The 20,493-nt window shown below is 43.2% G+C and overlaps 1 protein-coding gene across 1 annotated transcript; it reads right to left on the bottom strand.

Moving 5' to 3' along the window:
- Positions 1-5,384: 5,384 nt before the first annotated feature.
- On the bottom strand, positions 5,385-18,612 carry LOC139228272 (pepsin A-like). Its single transcript, XM_070859454.1, has 9 exons — positions 18,551-18,612; positions 18,306-18,453; positions 13,969-14,086; positions 11,968-12,086; positions 11,316-11,515; positions 10,411-10,530; positions 9,104-9,248; positions 7,987-8,085; positions 5,385-5,612 (listed from the first exon to the last, which is right to left on the bottom strand). Exons 1-9 carry the CDS (start codon positions 18,604-18,606, stop codon positions 5,466-5,468), a joined length of 1,152 nt encoding a protein of 383 aa, XP_070715555.1. The 5' UTR covers positions 18,607-18,612; the 3' UTR covers positions 5,385-5,465.
- Positions 18,613-20,493: the final 1,881 nt, after the last annotated feature.

Here is a 20,493-nt window from a genome sequence, read left to right on the forward strand (position 1 = left end):
AAGGCTTGCCCGAAAGCTCTCGCAATGCATGTGGTACTGCACTGGCTGCCAGAGCCACCTGTGCATTCATATCTCATGCCTTTTAATACAGGCATCAGTGACACTTTTATTTGAAGTACGATGAAGCGTAGAGTAGTGCCCTAAGTGGAGGAAGAGCATCCGGGAGGGCGCTGAGCTCCTCGAGTCTCGTCGCCGAGAGCATGCAGAAATCAAGCGCAGGCAGCGGAAAGAGCAAACCAGTCCCACCCACCCCTTCCCTCAACGATGATTTGTCCCACCTGTGACAGAGACTGTGGTTCTCGTATTGGACTGTACAGTCACCCTAAGAACTCATGTTAAGAGTTGAAGCAAGTCTTCCTCTATTCCGAGGGACTGCCGATGATGATGAGTGTCTCCAGGGAGAACATGGCCACACTCTGCTCCCAAAGCTCCCCATGTGCCTACTGTGGACAGAAGCCTTGTACAGGTACAGTGAAACTCTTGCTACAATGGGGATGATTAGCAAACACTGCATTGGTATCTCGAAGTAGCAGGTCTGGATCAGTTGCCACTCTCTGTGGAGAAAGACATTCTCCCTCTCATCACTTCCAAGTCCTCATTGACCCCTGTGACTACTGTCTGATACAGATTCTGCAATAAGGCACCTGATCCATTCCACTTGAAAGAATATCTAGTGAGCGATCAAAGAGTTCAAATTTTCAGAGACCCTTCCTGCAAACCGTGAATGTTACAGCTTTGATGGGGAAAAGTATTTTACATTAAGGCAACGGGTTGAAGATGGAAGGATGTTCTGTGAAATTCAGAGGTCTTTTAAACTGATAGAATTTTATCAAAATATTGTTATTACCTATCTTCTCCACCAGATGTTGAGACCATTATTCATCGACTGAATCTATGAAATCTGCACTGACGCACATTATACAAGATGCGTGTTTACTCTAACCCTGTGCATTGAACATTAGCGATGTACATCCAGTACTCTTAGACATGTCTCATTAGGTTTGTATATGTTTAAATCACTCCAAATATTTCATTGAAGATATCATTTAAGATCATCCAATATATGTCACTTATATGAAATATTATTGTGAATAATTCAGCAAATTAAATTGTTTAAGATTCTCAAATGCTTGCCATTCATATCCTTGAAAGTTAATTGGTCGAACATACTTCACATTCTTTAACGTTAGATGAATATTATTCAGTACCAAGTTATAGAACTAAGAAACAGTTTCATTCATAAAGATGTTGTGTTACTTATTTCCTCAAAATCCCTGAAATTAATGCAACACTTGTCTGTCTATTTCACCTTCGAACTCACAACCCGTTCTCCCCTTGTTTCAATCAGCCTTATGAAGTGAAAATACAATGTCTGTAATTTAATTTTCCACTTCATTACCTTAGGACCTGTGCTGCTGGAACTGTGCATTGGCATCTAGAAGATAAGAATATAAGAATTAGGAGCAGGAGTTAGCCATTCAGCCCCTCGAGCTTGCTTTACCATTCAATAAGATCATGGCTGATCTTCTAACTCAACTCCACTTGCCTGCACTGTCGCCATATCATTTGATTCCCTTAATATCCAAAAATCTATCGATCTCTGTCTTGAATATACTCAACGTCTGAGCCTCCACAGCCTTCTGGGGTAGAGAATTTCAAACATTCGTCACCCTCTGCGTGAAGAAAGTTCTCGTCAGCTCATCCTAATTGGACAACCTCTTATTCTGAGACTGTGAGCCCTGATTCTAGACTCACCAGATAGGAGAAACATCCTCCCTGCATCTACCTTGTCAAGTCCTGTAAGTTTCAATGAGATAAACACTAGGGAATATAGAACAAGTCTACTCAATCTCTCCTCATAGCACAATCCCCCCATCCCAGGAATCAGTCCAGTGAACCTTTGTTGCGATCCCTCTATGCCAAGTATATCCTTCCTTAGGTAAGGAGACCAAAACTGCACACAATACTCCAGGTGTGGTCTCACCAGGTCCCTATGTAATTGCAGTAAGATGATTTTACTCTTATACTCAAATCTTCTTTTAATAAAGACCAACATGCAATTTGCTTTCCTATTTGCTTCCTTTACCAGCCATACCGTGCTGCATCTGGTGGAGGGACCTGGTTATAGTTGAATGATGACGTACTGCAGTTATATAGATATTTGGCTAGTTTTACTTGATTACATGTTGGGAGGGGGTGGAGGTTGCAGCAAAAGGAGTTGTTTTGCTCAGATTTAGCTGTGCCTGGTCTTTTAAATCCAGTCATTGTATTTAAGCAGTCTAAACATCACATCAAGAACATAAGAACATAAGAATTAGGAACAGGAGTAGGCCATCTAGCCCCTCGAGCCTGCTCCGCCATTCAACAAGATCATGGCTGATCTGGCCGTGGACTCAGCTCCACTTACCCACCCGCTCCCCGTAACCCTTAATTCCCTTATTGGTTAAAAATCTATCTATCTGTGACTTGAATACATTCAATGAGCTAGCCTCAACTGCTTCCTTGGGCAGAGAATTCCACAGATTCACAACCCTCTGGGAGAAGAAATTCCTTCTCAACTCGGTTTGAAATTGGCTCCCCCGTATTTTGAGGCTGTGCCCCCTAGTTCTAGTCTCCCCGACCAGTGGAAACAACCTCTCTGCCTCTATCTTGTCTATCCCTTTCATTATTTTAAATGTTTCTATAAGATCACCCCTCATCCTTCTGAACTCCAGCGAGTAAAGACCCAGTCTACTCAATCTATCATTATAAGGTAACCCCCTCATCTCTGGAATCAGCCTAGTGAATCGTCTCTGTACCCCCTCCAAAGCTAGTATATCCTTCCTTAAGTAAGGTGACCAAAACTGCACGCAGTACTCCAGGTGCGGCCACACCAATACCCTGTACAGTTGCAGCAGGACCTCCCTGCTTTTGTACTCCATCGCACTCGCAATGAAGGCCAACATTCCATTTGCCTTCCTGATTACCTGCTGCACCTGCAAAGTAACTTTTTGGGATTCATGCCCAATGACCCCCAGGTCCGTCTGCACCACAGCATGTTGTAAGTTCTCCCCATTCAAATAATATTCCCTTTTACGTTTTTTTTTCCCAAGGTGGATGACCTCACACTTTCCGACATTGTATTCCATCTGCCAAACCTTAGCCCATTCGCTTAACCTATCTAAATCTCTTTGCAGCCTCTCTATGTGTCCTCTACACAACCCGCTTTCCCACTAATCTTTGTGTCATCTGCAAATTTTGTTACACTACACTCTGTCCCATCTTCCAGGTCATCTATGTATATTGTAAACAGTTGTGATCCCAGCACCGATCCCTGTGGCAAACCACTAACCACCGATTTCCAACCCGAAAAGGACCCATTTATCCCAACTCTCTGCTTTCAGTTAGCCAGCCAATTCTCGATCCATGCTAATACATTTCCTCTGACTCTGTGTACCTTTTATCTTCTGCAGTAACCTTTTGTGTGGCAACTTATCGAATGCCTTTTGGAAATCTAAATACTCCACATCCATCAGTATACCTCTATCCACCATGCCCGTTATATCCTCAAAGAATTCCAGTAAATTAGTTAAACATGATTTCCCCTTCATGAATCCATGCTGCGTCTGCTTGATTGCACTATTCCTATCTAGATGCAGCTCAAATTCTTACAATAAGCTCAGTTCGACACAGGGCTGCAAGGTTTTATTTTCACTTCCAGGCTGGAGAGAGCAATAAATCTACCTTAACCAATGTGGTGTGATTGGCTCAATTTGTATATGATTAATAATTTCCATTTGTGTTTGAGCAGTCTGATATTGAAAATCCCAAGCAGTACCTTTAATTGGATATAAAAGGGATGATTCAGTTTGAATCGAGGAGGGTCAGTTTGAAAATCTCCAAGAGAAGGAATTGGTCAGAAACACTCCAAAGGAAAAAGAATCACCATATATCTGGAAATGTTGTATTCAAAGGGGTTAACTTATTTCTCAGACTGGCAAACGTTTTACATTTTGTTCACTGGAGAAGTCAGACTTCCCACTGTGAATATAGAATTATATTATATCACACTTAGACTATGTGCCTGCTCCTTTAATAAATTTGCTTCACATTTTAAGCTTTGGGCCAGGAAAGACGAGGTTATTTTGAGGTAGAAATGGGTGGAGTTGGCATCGTGCACACCCCGTCCACTCACCGGCTTTGAGCAGCCTGAAAGGAAACATTGGAGGCCGCTCAGAAAATGGCTGACGTTTCTTTTTCAGTCAAGGTGGTGAGCGGCCTGGAGGGGCACTGAGAGGCGATGGTGTTCACAGGCACCTGCTGCCCTTCTCCTTCAAAATAAATTGCAGGGCAATGGAGAAAGGGCGGGGGAGGAGGACTAGTTGAAGTGCTCTTGCAGAGAGCCAATACGGGCTCAATAGGCTGAATGGCCTCCTAATGTGCTGCAACCATTCTATGATTCTATACTTCAACAAAGTAATCTGAAACATTAACTGATTCTTCAGATGCTGACCTACTATATATTTCAAATACTTAATAACACTTTTAAGTTAATCAAACATTGTCTCTCAGAAACATCGCAGGCCATTTTAGAAGATCTGGGCCGAGCTTCACTAAAATTTAGTCCCAAATGGAAATGAGATCCACCATCTTGAATCAATGGGTGCTTGTATTTGAATTATTCTGATATCTCAATTATAGTCAAAACCAAACTCCATCCCCCGCCCCTGCTCCTGTCCAAATATCTGAGAACATCATTGAACAACCACTTCTCATGTGATCTGCAAATGCCTGCCTGTCCTTTGTAACTGTTTCAATGAGTGAACCACATCATAAATCAGTGTAAATGTGACTGAATTGAGTCCCCGGCCCACACAGACATAAAAGGAACAAGAGACGGGAGAGCTGGGAGTATGCCTTTCATGGTTATATTTTATTGAACAATTTTAGGAACAGTTGCGATGAAGAGATTCCAAAGGATAGAAAAAGCTGCTGTGTGATGTTCGGGTCACATTTACATCGAATGAGGTTTCCCTGCACAGTCATCCACCTTCAGCAGAAATGTGAATGTCTCTGGAGCGAATCACTGCACCAATAATATATCACAGCTGAATGTCAGAGCCAAGAAAGTACTGAGAGAAAGTGCTACACAATCAGAGAGGAGATATAATGAGACTATTTCAACATTCTCATTTCCAATGCCGTATCAGTGTTCTAAGACTATTCCTTTAAAAGCCCACCCTGACAAGGCATTTATTGAAGTTGTATTTCAGTTTTCATTTTCTTTCAGTTGTAACTTAGTGCAAAGCACAAAGCCACAGCCAAGCTGTCAATGGTCTGATTATAGTCATCCAAGATATGATGACTTGATCTCTTACACTCTGCAGCCAGGAGACAATTGCTGCACTGGGGGATCATGGAATGGCTTAAATCCACCTCAAAATGTGAATCAGGGTGTGCTTTCAATGAGAACAGAGCTGAATAAATTAGGCAGCACGAGCCAAACCCACACGGTTGTTCCCTCTGTCGAAAATGGAGTAATATTCTCCAATGAACACATCTCCCAGAATCCAGAGGTTTCCACCAGTGTTGCCGAATCCACTGGAGCAGCTAACTTGGTCGTAGTAAGAGCTCTATAAGAAAAAGAAAGACAATTAACACTGTGTCATATGTCCGTCTCCTTTAGTGATTGCTGCAGCATAGATTGGAGAAAAGCTGATTTTGAAGGGCTGGGAACAGATCTTGGGAAAATAAAATGGGCAATAATATTGGCAAAAACCGATATAGAGCGATGGTAATGCAGTAGATGTAATTCATTTAGATCTCCAAAATGCCTTTGATAAGGTTCCCCATAATAGAGTGATGAACAAGGTCAGAGAATGCGGAGTCAGGGGTCAAGTAGCAGAATGGATAGCTCGCTGGCTTCAAGACAGAAAGCAGAGAGTAGAAGTAAAAGGTGGCTCTTCACAGAGGCAGAAGGTGGGCAGTGGTGTTTCACTAGGATCAGTGCTTGGACTGCTGTTGCTCACAATTTCTATTAACCATTTAGACTTTGGAATCCAAAACACAATTTCTAAATTTGCGAATGATACCAAATTGGGGGATATTCAATTCTGAGGAGGACTGAACAAATTACAGGAGGACATTAATAAACTTGCAGCATGGGCATATAATTGGCAAAAGAAATTCACCACAGATAAATGTGAGATATTACATTTTGGTAGGAAGAATAGGGAGGTCACTTATTACTTGGAGAGTGAGAGTCGAGGTGGGGTAGAGGAACAAAGGGATCTCGGAGGACAAATACACACATCGCTAAAAGTTGCGATGCAGCTTAGCAAGGCCATTAAAAAAGCAAACCAAGCACTAGGGTTTATATCTAAAGGTATAGAATTGAAAAGAGGGAAGTTAAGCTAAACCTGTATCGAACCTTGGTTGGACCACAGAATAATGTGTGCAGTTCAGGTCGCCATATTATAAAAAGGATATAGAAGCAAAGGAGAGAGTGCAGAGAAGATTTACAAGGATGATATGAGAAATGCCAGAGTATACATATCAGGAAAGGATGAACAGGCTGGGTATCTTTTCTCTTGAAAAAAGAAGACTGAGGGCTGACCTAATAGAGTTCTTTAAAATTATGAAAGCTGTTGATAGAGTGGATACAGAGAGAATATTTCCATTTTTGGGGGAGAGCATCACCATCATCATCATAGGTAGTCCCTCGGAATCGAAGAAGACTTGCTTCCACTCCTGAAGTGAATTCTTTGGTGGCTGAACAGTCCAATACGAGAGCCACAGACTCTGTCACAGGTGGGACAGATAGCCATTGAGGGAAGGGGTGGGTGGGACTGGCTGGCTGCATGTTCTTTCCTCTGCCTGCGCTTGATTTCTGCATGTTCTCAGCGTTGAGACTCGAAGTGCTCCCGGATGCACTTTCTCCACTTAGTGCAGTCTTTGCCCAGGGACTCTCAGTGGTGATGTCGCACTTTATCAGGGAGGCTTTGAGGGTGTCCTTGTAACATTTCCACTGCCCACCTTTGACTCATTTGCCGTGAAGGAGCTCCGCATAGAGCACTTGCTTTGGGAGTCTCGTGTCTGGCATGCAAACTATGTGGCCTGCCCAGCGAAGCTGATCGAGTATGGTCAGTACTTCAATGCTGGGGATGTTAGCCTGGATGAGGACACTGATGTTGGTGCGCCTGTCCTCCCAGGGGATTTGTAGGTTCCTGCGGAGACATCGTTAGTGATTTATCTCCAGCGACTTGAGGTGTCTTCTGTACATTGTCCATGCCTCTGAGCTATACAGGAAGTTGGGTATTACTACAGCCCTGTGGACCATGGGCTTGGTGGTAGATTTGAGGGCCTTATTTTCGAGCATTCTTTTCCTCAGGCAGCCGAAGGCTGCACTGGCACACTGGAGGCAGTGTTGAATCTCCACTCCAATGTCTGCTTTTGTTGATAAGAGGCTCCCGAGGTATGGGAAATGGTCCACGTTGTCCAGGGCCGCGCAGTGGATCTTGATGACTGGGGGGGCAGTGCTCTGCGGTGAGGACAGGCTGGTGGAGGACCTTTGTCTTACGGATGTTTAGCGTAAGGCCCATACTTTCGTATGGGGGAAGAGCATAACTAGAGGCCATCAATCTAAGATAGTCACCAAGGAATCGAATCAGGAATTCAGAAGAAAATTTTTACCTAAAGAGTGGTGAGAATGTGGATCTCGCTACCACAGAGCGTGGTTGAAACGAATAGTATCGATGCATTTAAGGGGAGGCTAGACAAGCATATGAAGGAGAAGGGAATGGAGGGGTATGCGGGTAGATTTAGATGAGGAAAGACGGGAGGAGGCGCGAGTGGACCATGGACTGATTGGGCCGAATGACCTGTTTCTGAGCTGTATATCCTAATGTAATCTTATGAACTGTTTAATAAATCCCTGAAAAATTATTCCATTACATTTCTTGAAATGTTAAGCTTACTCTAGCAGCCTATTGCTGTCCACTAACATACCTTCAATGTGTAGGCGCTGGCAGGAAGAGGATAGTCAACTCCATTGATTGTGAAGACCACATCGGGCATGCTGCTCATCTTGTTACAGTTTATGGTATACTGCAAGAAAATAGCAACAGTGTTCAGTGACTGCGTCAGTGTAGGGATTTACAATACATCGTTTACAGTACAATGGTATTCTCGGGAATCAGAACAGGGATTAATAGGAGGTGACATTGGAATAAACAAACAGGCTAAAAGGAAATGGTTACAGAAAAAACATCGGCTGTTCCCAGGATATATTTGACATCAATTCAGCAACATCATGCTAAAACATTTTTAAATATTAATGCTCATCGAAACTTTAAAGCAATATTAAGATTGGGGTTTGTGCATTTCGTCAATACTGATGCTGTGGCCTATTTCAGCATTACTTTTTGTCCCTGAATGCGTAGATTCAAAAATGTAAAGATTCTTTGGGCTAAATCATCGGTTTTCGGCGATAACGGCAGTTTTACGCCAAAATTAACATTTTCATTGCGTTACCGTTTTTAGGCCTAAGTTTCGGCCTTTACATCTCGGTAAAGTCAGCGTTACATGAGGATTCGCGGCGCAAACCGCGAGTTTCAGCAACTTTAGTCCAGGGCCGGTAGCACTGCAAGAGAGACCTTGGGAGGCAGGTGGGGAATTGCAAAAAATATTCAAAAAACATTCACAAAACCCGGCGGTACGTGGAAGGACTGCCGTAGAAGTTGCTGGAAGACCCCGCCCACCGTGTTTTCACCACGGTGGGTCAAATCGTGGTGAAAACCTGGTTGCTAGGTCGGTGAAATTTTAGCACTTTGCCTTGAACTTGCTACAAATGGTGATGCATTTCCAAATATTTCTGGGGCAGAACATCCATGCTACAGTGATTATTGCCTCAAGTCAATGGAATTTAATTTGACAACCCCAAGTGGCTGAGAGAACTTTTTACAATGCACATTATATATGAGAAATTGCAATATTATTACAAATAAATCAGTTTTCACTTTGTAATAACTGAAATGATCTGCTACAGGATGTAGTGTGAAACAATCGTTGTTGCAGACTTAGACACTCCTATACCACACCAGATAATATAAGATGCCATCTCTACCTGGCCATAGGAACCGGGAGTTGCTCCAATGCCCTGCTGAATGTTGCTGATGTATGAGCTGGGACCAACAAGAAGAGAAGTGCCGGTATCGACAATAGCAGGACAACCATATTCACAGGCCACAACCTGACCATTGATTGTCACTCTGAGGGAGAAAAATGCAGCAAGGGTTAGTCAAAGATCTAAAACTGCCAGACTTTGTTACAAACCTTTGTATGCAGCGGGTGCTTAGGATCTGGAATGCACTGCCTAGCAGGTGGAGGCCGATTCAATTGTGGCTTTCAAAAGGGAAAGAGAGAAGTACCTGAAGGAAAAAATTTGCAGAGCTACGGGTAAAGGGCAGGGGGAAGGGGGAGGGGAGGCAGGGGGGTGGGCGAGGGACGGGGTGGACTAGCTGAAGTGCTCTGGCAGAGAGCCGAAATGGGCTCAACGGGCCGAATGGCTGCCTTCTGCTCTGTATCCATCATATGATTCTATGACTTATTAGATTAATTGAACAAGTAATGCCAAGCTGTGTCGACTAATCAGCTGAGACATTTGTTATATTTTCAGTAAATGCTGACACTACTGAGAAGTTCAACACTGGCTCAGTAATGTATTTATTTTCTTTTAAATCATATCTTTCTCCGTAGTTTGGTAAAGCCAACTTCTAGGATTCAGTAGAGAAGCAGACAATATTGAGTTCCACATTCCACTGGCACCAATATCTGTTGGTCCAAGGATACCAAGAACAGGTTCCCCAATTCCCAGGTCCTGCAGTGTGATGAGAAACCTCATTCACGGACACAGTGGTGAACCAACCAAACATGGGTTGTAGTGATTCCAATAATTCCTCCAATTGATGGTGCACTTGCATGCCTTTGTACATAACATCGCAGGGCAACCTCAGACACATATGTCAGGCCCAGTTGTCCCTGCCAAACCAACAAGGCAACAAAAACGCCAATACAGTATAAGGTTATGGTTGCCCCAGGCGCCACTTGCCTTCATTGTGTGAAGGGGTGTTCAGTGTAATTAAAATGGGCTTTGGCGTTTGACTACCAACAGAATTTTCATGTGGTCACTATTAACTCAAAGTACGTTCAGTAATATATATCTACTTATGTTGATATGATTGGAGCTAAACATTGATTGCAAGACTGAAAGAAGCGAATGAGATTTTTTGCTGCCACAAAAGTTTTCTCCTGAAAATTATAAATAGCTTTATAATTAGCACATTGTCTCGATAAACGTTGATCTTATTCCAAGGTTGATTTGTCGAGTGCCACTTTCAGAACTATTCCCGTTGTCGATGGGTAATCACTCACCTGTCAATGAGGATTTGCCAGTATGCGTCACGAGTGACGGGAACCCAGTTAATTTGCCCTGTGAAGTGGTTGTAATCAATTCCACCAAACACAACTTCACTTCCGGACTGACCAGTCTCCCTGTAAAGCAAAGGTGAATAAATAAAGCTCAGAGGCAAAGAAACAATTTCAGTAACATTGAAATATTTCTGGTTTAGAGATTTAGCACCTGGTGGTCTCATTGCCGATTGGATATTTTTTAATTCGTACACGGGATGTGGGCGTCGCTGGTGAAGCTGGCATTTATTGCCCATCCCTAATTGCCATTGAGAAGGTGGTGGTGAGCTGCCCTCTTCAACCTGCAGTCCTTGTGGTGAAGGTACACCCACAGTTTGATGCAACAGTTTGGTAAAACTGAGAGTCTCGCTCGGCCATTTCAGAGGGCAGTTAAGAGTCAACCACATTGCTGTGGGTCTGGAGTCACATACAGGTAAGGATGGCAGGTCTCCTTCCCCAAAGGGCAGGAGTGAACCAGTTGGGTGTTTACGACAATCTGGTAGTTTCATGGTCACCATTACTGATACCTGCTTTTTAATCCCAGATTGATTTAATTAAGTGCAATGAAATCCCACAGATGTCGTGGTGGGACTTGAGCTCAATGTCTCTGAATTACTACTCCAGTAACATAACCACTTTGTAACTGTACCCCCATTGTATCTCAATCATCATTTCTCCAAATCAGTTTCTAAAAGCCATTGATTGCAATATGTCAGTATCCTTGCCATAAGTATTGCAGGAAACACATACCATCCAATAGGACACTATCAAGCATATATGCCCTTTAAATTCATTGTACAGGATTTAGTCTGGGTTCTGCTGCATTCAGGGAAGTAAAAGGCAGCAACAAATGGGTGAGAAATGTTTACCTTGTCAGGTAGACGGAAAAAAGAGGCTCCTGCACCAGGTGCTGAGACATCATGTTATCGAACACAGTGGTGGCACCTGATGCTGCAAGAGATGGATAACCCAAGCCGAGAATTCCATCGAATTTACAGTAGGAAAAGAAACCGCCAGGTTCAGTCTCACTTAAACCAAATTCTTGTTTGTTGACAGCTATGTTCGAAAGCTAGAAAAACAAGAGCAAGTGACGAATCAGGGGTACTGGAGCAGAATGGTATCCTGTGAATGATATCCACTGGATAGTTAACGACTGATTTGGTTCCCTCTGCAAAACTTTTAATGGGTTTGTGGGGATTTGCTTATTCCTTTTGAAACCAAGTTGACTGTCCCCATGACATGTTACTGTAGGCAAACTGTTTAACCGACAGGCGCTCAGACTCGAGGTACAAATATTATGATTGCCTCTTCATAAATTTCAAAACATCAGCTTCAAGCTGAAGACACCCTGTGCTACATCATCATTACACATCCACTCAACTGTCTGGCTTCTGAACTGACAGAACTTATTATGTTGGATTCCAAGGTCTTTGTATCTTTGATTTGAACCTATAACTTTTGGAACACAATTATCACTGCTTTGGAATTTGATATATTTGATGAAGGTTACAGTCTACTTACTCTGACAGTGTCATATCCCAGTCGCCCAGTCATGCTGCCTGTGCCATACTGGATGGATACGGACTGGCCATTTGAATAATATGTTGAGGATGTTCTTGGGTTGAATCTGTGATGAGTCACTGCAAAGAAACATCGATTTCATCAAATTCATCGGAATGTGTCAGCATTTAGTCCAGGGCTGGGTCAAACAAATGGGCCGAAAAATAATCTCATTCTTCACATTTAAGAAATAATTTACTTTTGTTACTCAATTTTTTTCTGCCTCATTTGTGTATAACTGGCTGGATTTTCCTTGGAGCAGGAACCTGGGAACATGGGGAGGGTCAGGAACTTTAATGGTTGGAAAATGTTTAGGTGAGGCTAGTGTGTGTATGGATGTGTGGGGGGCTCTGTGTGGAGGTGTATATATGTGTGCGTGTGTATCAGATTATGGTGTGTGTGTGTGTATATGTGTGTATGTAGGTGCGGGGGGGTTCTGTGTGGAGGTGTATCTATGTGTGCGTGTGTATCAGATTATGGTCTGTGTGTGTGTGTATATGTGTGTGTATGTAGGTACGGGGGAGCTCTGTGTGGAGGTGTATCTATGTGTGCATGTGTGTCAGATTATGGTCTGTGTGTGTGTATATGTGTGTGTATGTAGGTACGGGGGAGCTCTGTGTGGAGGTGTATCTATGTGTGCGTGTGTGTCAGATTATGGTCTGTGTGTGTGTATATGTGTGTGTATGTAGGTGCGGGGAGCTCTGTGTAGAGGTGTATCTATGTGTGTGTGTGTCAGATTATGGTCTGTGTGTGTGTGTATGTAGGTTGCCAATATCTTGGCTGCTGCACTTGCACATCTCTTCAATGCTTGCAGTACATTTGCAGCATTTGTGCTTGTGCCACCAGAAGTTAGTGTGTATGCGAGGGCCCTGGGGCATCACGGGCCAGCCCACACTGCAATATGTGTGCATGCTAGGTCCGTGCAGCAGAGCAGGTCTCCAGTCGTCTTGATTAATCCTTGCCACTGGACCAAGACCCTAGCTCTGTCAAGCTCTGTGCAATGGCTACCATGCGTTAATAAAATCCACGCACAGGCATCTTCCACGCTTCCGGGATCTGGAATATAAGTTCGGGATCTGGAACATTGAAACATCTGTGAACTCATCCCTTTTTGGCTTGAAAGCTTGTCATACTCGCTTCAAGAGATTGCCTATGATGATGGTATGTCGGTGCGGAGGGCTCTGAATGATAGTGTGTGTGTGTGTGTGTGTGTGTGTGAATATTGGGTTGAATCTGTGATGGATCATTGCAAAAAAACATCCATTTAGTTCATCCAATAAATTAAAAAAAATGTCAACCTTTAGTTCAATGCTGGATCAAACATTTGTGCCCAAAAATAATCTAATTCTTCTTATTTCAGAATGTGCCAATCCTATCCAGGAGTGAAGTCTGTGTATTTCTCGCATTCTTTCCCTTTAGTTAGACATTTAAATTAGAGAATGGACGGGGCAGAATCCCTGCTCATTAGGTATTTAAATTGGAGTCATAGAGGTTGAAAAGGAGCTCCAACATCATATTGAGGTTTGACACTGCACTGTACCTACACACCATGTGATGTCAATCAAAGCGATGTGAGGCTCCCAGCTCCAGGGTATGTCACTCCAGAGTTAGATTGGGCCGTACCTACAGATCGACACTGCATGTTTAGCATTGGTGTGAAGTGGAAATTGTTCTACACCAATGCTACATTTGCAGTGTAAACCCACCCGAGGATTCGTCCAACTCCAGAGGGAGACAACGAACCACAGCTAAAACCGCCAGGAAATCAAAGCTCTGTTAAATTTCTCTCCGAGCCCAGAGATAACCAAGTGAAAGTGCAGAGTATCATCCAATCTACGCACACTGTCTCGCTGTGACTATGGTAGAAATATTATTCTCTTCCAATCCCAGTTGCAGAGCTGGCCCTCAATGAGAAAGGTCAAGAGCGGAAGCGTGTTTAAGAGCAGGGTAATATTCACTCACTGCATGGTTGTTGGGAACAGTAAATCGATGGAACCCAAAGATTGGAGGAGCCAGTGTCAAAGATGACGGTGAAGCTCTGTGGTGGATTCCCGATGCTGATTGCTCCATAGTATGACAACTGTCAGCAAAAACAGAGAGACCACAATGTATCAAGTGGACAAATACCAGTGCAACATGTTTTCTTAGATTCAAATTCCTCTATACCATCAGAAAATGTAAAACTCCCCAAAACACCTTTTCAAATCCAGGTGCAGAAGTCTGCAGTCCATTTAAATGCAAGTGTGCTTACTCTGTTTCGATGTATTATACAGGATAATATCTTTCATGGTTGGGATGATGTTGAGTCTTTCGACCATTAGCCCTCTTGATTTCAAATGTCATCTCGACAATACTGCCAGCGGAAGGAACGCGCGGCAAACCTGTCCCACCCTCCCTTACCCTCAACGAATATCTGTCCCACCTGTGACAGGGACTGCAGCTCTCGTATTGGACTGTTCAGCCACCTAAGGACTCATTCTAAAGTTGGAAGCAAGACTTCCTCGATTCCGAGGGGGGTGTTTGCTAGTGCTGTTGGGGAGGAGTTAAACTAATATGGCAGGGGGATGGGAACCAATGCAGGGAGACAGAGGGGAACAAAATGGAGACATAAGTAAAAGATAGAAAGGAGATGAGTAAAAGTGGAGGGCAGAGAAACCCAAGGCAAAAAACAAAAAGGGCCACTGTACAGCAAAATTCTAAAGGGTCAAAGTGTAATAAAATCCAGGAGAGGGCTCTGAGCTAGTTAGAATGGGTGAGATCTCAGATGAACAGGACCCCAAGAAAGAATGCAAAACTCAGGAGGCAACAGAGCAGAGTAGCACTGGGGTAAGGGTAAATCATAAGGTGATAGGAAGGGACAATATGTATGAATATAAGGGGGCTGCAGGAGGGGTCAAAACTAAAAATCATGGTCTAAAAACTAGTATTAAAACACCCTACCTAAACGCACGCAGCATTCAAAATAAAGTAAATGAGTTGACGGCACAAATCATTAAAATGGGTATGATTTGGTGGCCATTACAGAAACGTGGTTGCAGGGTGGCCAAGACTGGGAATTAAACATATAGGGGTATCTGACAATTCGGAAGGATAGACAAGAAGGTAAAGGAGGTGGGGTAACTCTGTTAATAAAGGATGATATCAGGGCAGTTGTGAGAGATGATATTGGCTCTAATGAACAAAATGTTGAATCAGTGTGGGTGGAGATTAGAGATAGTAAGGGGAAAAAGTCACTGGTGGGTGTAGTTTATAGGCCCCCAAATAATAACTTCACGGTGGGGCGGACAATAATCAAGGGAATAATGGAGGCATGTGAAAAAGGAACGGCAGTAATCATGGGGGATTTTAACCTACATATCGATTGGTCAAATCAAATCGCACGGGGTAGCCTGGAGGAGGAATTCATAGAATGCATACGGGATTGTTTCTTAGAACAGTATGCTACAGAACCTACAAGGGAGCAAGCTATCTTAGATCTGGTCCTGTGTAATGAGTCAGGAATAATAAGCGATCTCCGAGTAAAAGATCCTCTCGGAATGAGTGATCACAGTGTGGTTGAATTTGTAATACAGATTGAGGGTGAGGAAGTAGTGTCTCAAACGAGCGTACTATGCTTAAACAAAGGGGACTACAGTGGGATGAGGGCAGAGTTGGCTAAAGTAGACTGGGAACACAGACTAAATGGTGGCACAATTGAGGAACAGTGGAGGACTTTTAAGGAGCTCTTTCATAGTGCTCAACAAAAATATATTCCAGTGAAAAAGAAGGGCGCTAAGAGAAGGGATAACCAGCCGTGGATAATGAAGAAAATAAAGGAGAGTATCAAATTAAAAACCAATGCGTATAAGGTGACCAAGGTTAGTGGGAAACTAGAAGATTGGGAAAATTTTAAACGACAGCAAAGAATGACTAAGAAAGCACTAAAGAAAGGAAAGATAGATTACGAAAGTAAACTTGCGCAAAGCATAAAAACAGATAGTAAAAGCTTTTACCGATATATAAAACGGAAGAGAGTGACTAAAGTAAATGTTGGTTCCTTAGAAGATGAGAAGGGGGATTTAATAATGGGAAATGTGGAAATGGCTGAGACCTTAAACAATTATTTTGCTTCGGTCTTCACAGTGGAAGACACAAAAACCATGCCAAGAATTTCTGGTCACGGGAATGTGGGAAGGGAGGACCTTGAGACAATCACTATCACTAGGGAGGTAGTGCTGGACAGGCTAATGGGACTCAAGGTAGATAAGTCCCCTGGTCCTGATGAAATGCATCCCAGGGTATTAAAAGAGATGGCGGAAGTTATAGCAGATGCATTCGTTATAATCTACCAAAATTCTCTGTGGAGGTACCAGCGGATTGGAAAGCAGCTAATGTAACGCCTCTGTTTAAAAAAGGGGGCAGACAAAAGGCAGGTAACTATAGGCCAGTTAGTTTAACATCTGTAGTGGGGAAAATGCTTGAAGCTATCATTAAAGAAGAAATAGCATGACATCTAGATAGGAATAGTGCAATCAAGCAGACGCAGCATAGATTCATGAAGGGGAAATCATGTTGAACTAATTTACTGGAATTCTTTGAGGATATAACGAGCATGGTGGATAGAGGTGTACCGATGGATGTGGTGTATTTAGATTTCCAAAAGGCATTCGATAAGGTGCCACACAAAAGATTACTGCAGAAGATAAAGGTACGCAGAGTCAGAGGAAATGTATTAGCACGGATCGAGAATTGGCTGGCTAACTGAAAGCAGAGAGTCGGGATAAATGGGTCCTTTTCGGGTTGGAAATCGGTGGTTAGTGGTGTGCCACAGGGATCGGTGCTGGGACCACAACTGTTTACAATATACATAGATGACCCCTGGAAGAGTGGACAGAGTGTAGTGCAACAAAATTTGCAGATGACTCAAAGATTAGTGGGAAAGAGGATTGTGTGAAGGACACAGAGAGGCTGCAAAGGGATTTAGATAGGTTAAGCGAATGGGCTAAGGTTTGGCAGACGGAATACAATGTCGGAAAATGTGAGGTCATCCACCTTGGAAAAAAAAACAGTGAAAGGGAATATTATTTGAATGGGGAGAAATTACAACATGCTGCGGTGCAGAGGGACCTGGGGGTCCTTGTGCCTGAATCCCAAAAAGTTAGTTTGCAGGTGCAGCAGGTAATCTGGAAGGTGAATGGAATGTTGGCCTTCATTGCGAGAGGGATGGAGTACAAAAGCAGGGAAATCCTGCTGCAACTGTACAGGGTATTGGTGAGGCCGCACCTGGAGTACTGCGTGCAGTTTTGGTCACCTTACTTAAGGAAGGATATACTAGCTTTGGAGGGGGTACGGAGACGATTCACAGGCTGATTCCGGAGATGAGGGGGCTACCTTATGATGATAGATTGAGTAGACTGGGTCTTTACTCGTTGGAGTTCAGAAGGATGAGGGGTGATCTTATAGAAACATTTAAAATAATGAAAGGGATCGACAAGATAGAGGCAGAGAGATTGTTTCCACCGGTCAGGGAGACTAGAACTAAGGGGCACAGCTTCAAAATACTGGGGAGCCAATTTAAAACCAAGTTGAGAAGGAATTTCTTCTCCCAGAGGGTTGTGAATCTGTGGAATTCTCTGCCCAAGGAAGCAGTTGAGGCTAGCTCATTGAATGTATTCAAATCACAGATAGATAGATTTTTAACCAATAAGGGAATTAAGGGTTATGGGGAGCGGGTGGGTAAGTGGAGCTGAGTCCACGGCCAGATCAGCCATGATCTTTTTGAATGGCGGAGCCGGCTCGAGTAGCTAGATGGCCTACACCTGTTCCTAATTCTTATGTTCTTATGTTCTTATGATGATGAATGCCAGCATTGCCGGAAGCCCACCCAACGGCACAAGTCATACTAGTTAATGGTCCCTAGAAACAGTGACCCAGTAACCATCAGCAATGGTTCGGCCAGGGGCTGCTGGTCAGTGGGTCGACCAGAAATCACCAGTAACTTCTCACATTGACCCAGGAGTCCCATCTCCGGAGCAAAAGGATTCAATGCTGTGGTCACCAGGCCTTTCGCACCTGTCAACAGCACAAGCTAGCACAGCTGAGTCGCATCCATTAACCCTTGCTGTGTAAGTTAGAGCAGGTCTAAGATCTACAGCACATGGTCTATTACCACATTCTGTCTGCTATTGAATTGTTACCTTTGACGAACAACTAACTCTGAGAAGAATATAAATTAGAGACAAAAGCTGCAATAATCGCAAATGAGATATAAATGTGTTTGTATTTCCCTCTTTAGTGTACAGAACTCACAGATTACTTACATCCAGGTAGTTAATCATTGGTTCTGTTGACGCCAGGGATCCTTCAAATTTTGAACAGGGATCATATGGATGATTCTTCAGGAAGTCCTCCAGCAAGCCCTTCTCCTGAAGAACATCACGGGCAGATTTACCCTTAATCAAGGGCACTCTGTAATGACAAGAAGTTCGAAATATTATCAACATTTACAGTTCGTTGGTGACAAATTATTCTTTGCATCTCTGACCCTCAGGTAATGATTTCCCACCTGATTAAACAATCAGAGAGCTGAATGCAAGCGAGTGTGATGAGGAGCCACTTCATCTTGTCAGTTGAATGGGTTCAGACCTCTTCGGAACCTAAACTTTGCGGTCTGCGCAGCAACATTTATACTCGCGGAGACCAAACCGTTCCATTGTCACGAGGCCTCAGATATGATCATTCAATATGGGAAGTAAATATTAATGTACTCAGGATTAGTTTATCACAAACACAATCACTTTTATTAAGGAAACTCTTCAACTTAAGTGCTAACTAATTTGGGTTATCATAAAACTAAGTTTTGTAGCATTAAAGTTTAGTCTTATGATTGATAACGCAACTATAAATATATTTGCAAATCAGGCTAAAAACAGTCTTATCAAAACCACAAAATAGGATCGTCACATGTGCATTAGAAGATGACTTAACTCTTTCACTGCTGGATATAACATTTAGCTGTTCAGCCACTGCCGAGGTTAGAATAAATCCAATGCTGAATTTCCAGGAGTGTGCTACCTGATTATACTTTAATTGAGGGGCTTCAATTGACAACATCAGTTGCAAGAGCAATGATCTGCTCATTTAGAAAAGTCATTTCCCAACAAGGGGATGATCTGTGCATTTGAAATGTGCTCTTATGTCAAGTGTCGAGCGCGGCTTAGTGGTAAAAATTTCACCTTTGAGTCTGAGTGTTGTGACTTTAAGCCCCAGTCCAGGACCTGAGCACATAATCTCAGCTCACAGTTCAGAGCAGCATTGAGGGAATGCTGCATCATAAATGTTATGTATGTAAGCATTGTAACTGTGTAAGACTTGCCACCAGAGTTTGCACCTGTTGGAGACCCAAGGGTCACCTGCACACCTCATGCAAGCGAGTATAAAAGGTTGTCTGCCATGCTGCTTTGGCACTCTGGAGTTTTATTAAAGAGACTAAGGTCACATCAGTTTAAGCTCACAGTACTCAGTCTTGTGGAGTTATTCTGAACATAACAATTGGCGGCGGGTAAGAGATCACGAACTTTCACGCGGTTATGACTGCCGTTGGTATTCTCGAGCGATTTGTAGAGGGTGATGATTGGGAAACTTTCGGTGAACGTCTCGATCAATACTTCGTTGCTGGATGCGGACGATAAAGCGATCAAACGCAGGGCTATTCTCCTCACTGTTTGTGGGTCTACAACATACGGCCTCATCAATGCATCTGCTAGCACCAACGAAACTAATGGAAAGACATATGCAGAGTTGTGTACGTTGGTTCGGGAATACCTCAAGCCGAAGGAAAGCATCTTAATGGCCAGGTATCGTTTCTATATGCACCATCGCTCCGAGGGCCAGGACGTGGCGAGTTATGTCGCCGTCCTAAGACACCTTGCGGGACCTTGCGATTTTGCTGGATATTTGGGGGAACTTAAGTGCTAACTAATTTGGGTTATCATAAAACTAAGTGTTGTACTATTAAACTTTCGCCTTATGACTGATAACGCAACCATAAATATATTTGCAAATCAGGCTAAAAACAGTCTTATCAAAACCACAAAATAGGATCGTCACATGTGCATTAGAAGATGACTTAACTCTTTCACTGCTGGATATAACATTTTGCTCTTCAACCACTGCCGAGGTTAGAATAAAATCCAATGCTGAATTCCCAGGAGTGTGCTACCTGATTATACTTTAATTGAGGGGCTTCAATTGACAACATCAGTGCAGCATTGAGGGAATGCTGCATCGTTAGAGGTGTTGTCTTTTAGATGCCATATTTAACTGTGTGACCTTCTGCCTGCTCAGGGAAACTTTATCAAAGAAGAGTGGAGATTCTCCTCATGTTTCACCCAACATTCATCCCTCAAGCACCACCACCAGAACAGATTAACTCTCCTTCATCTCATTGTTGTTTGTGGGACTTTACTTTGTGCAAACTGACTGATATATATGCGTGCAAAACAATTG

This window comes from Pristiophorus japonicus, chromosome 17 (genome assembly GCF_044704955.1).
Source record: "Pristiophorus japonicus isolate sPriJap1 chromosome 17, sPriJap1.hap1, whole genome shotgun sequence".
In the NCBI taxonomy this organism is placed as follows: Eukaryota; Metazoa; Chordata; class Chondrichthyes; family Pristiophoridae; genus Pristiophorus; species Pristiophorus japonicus.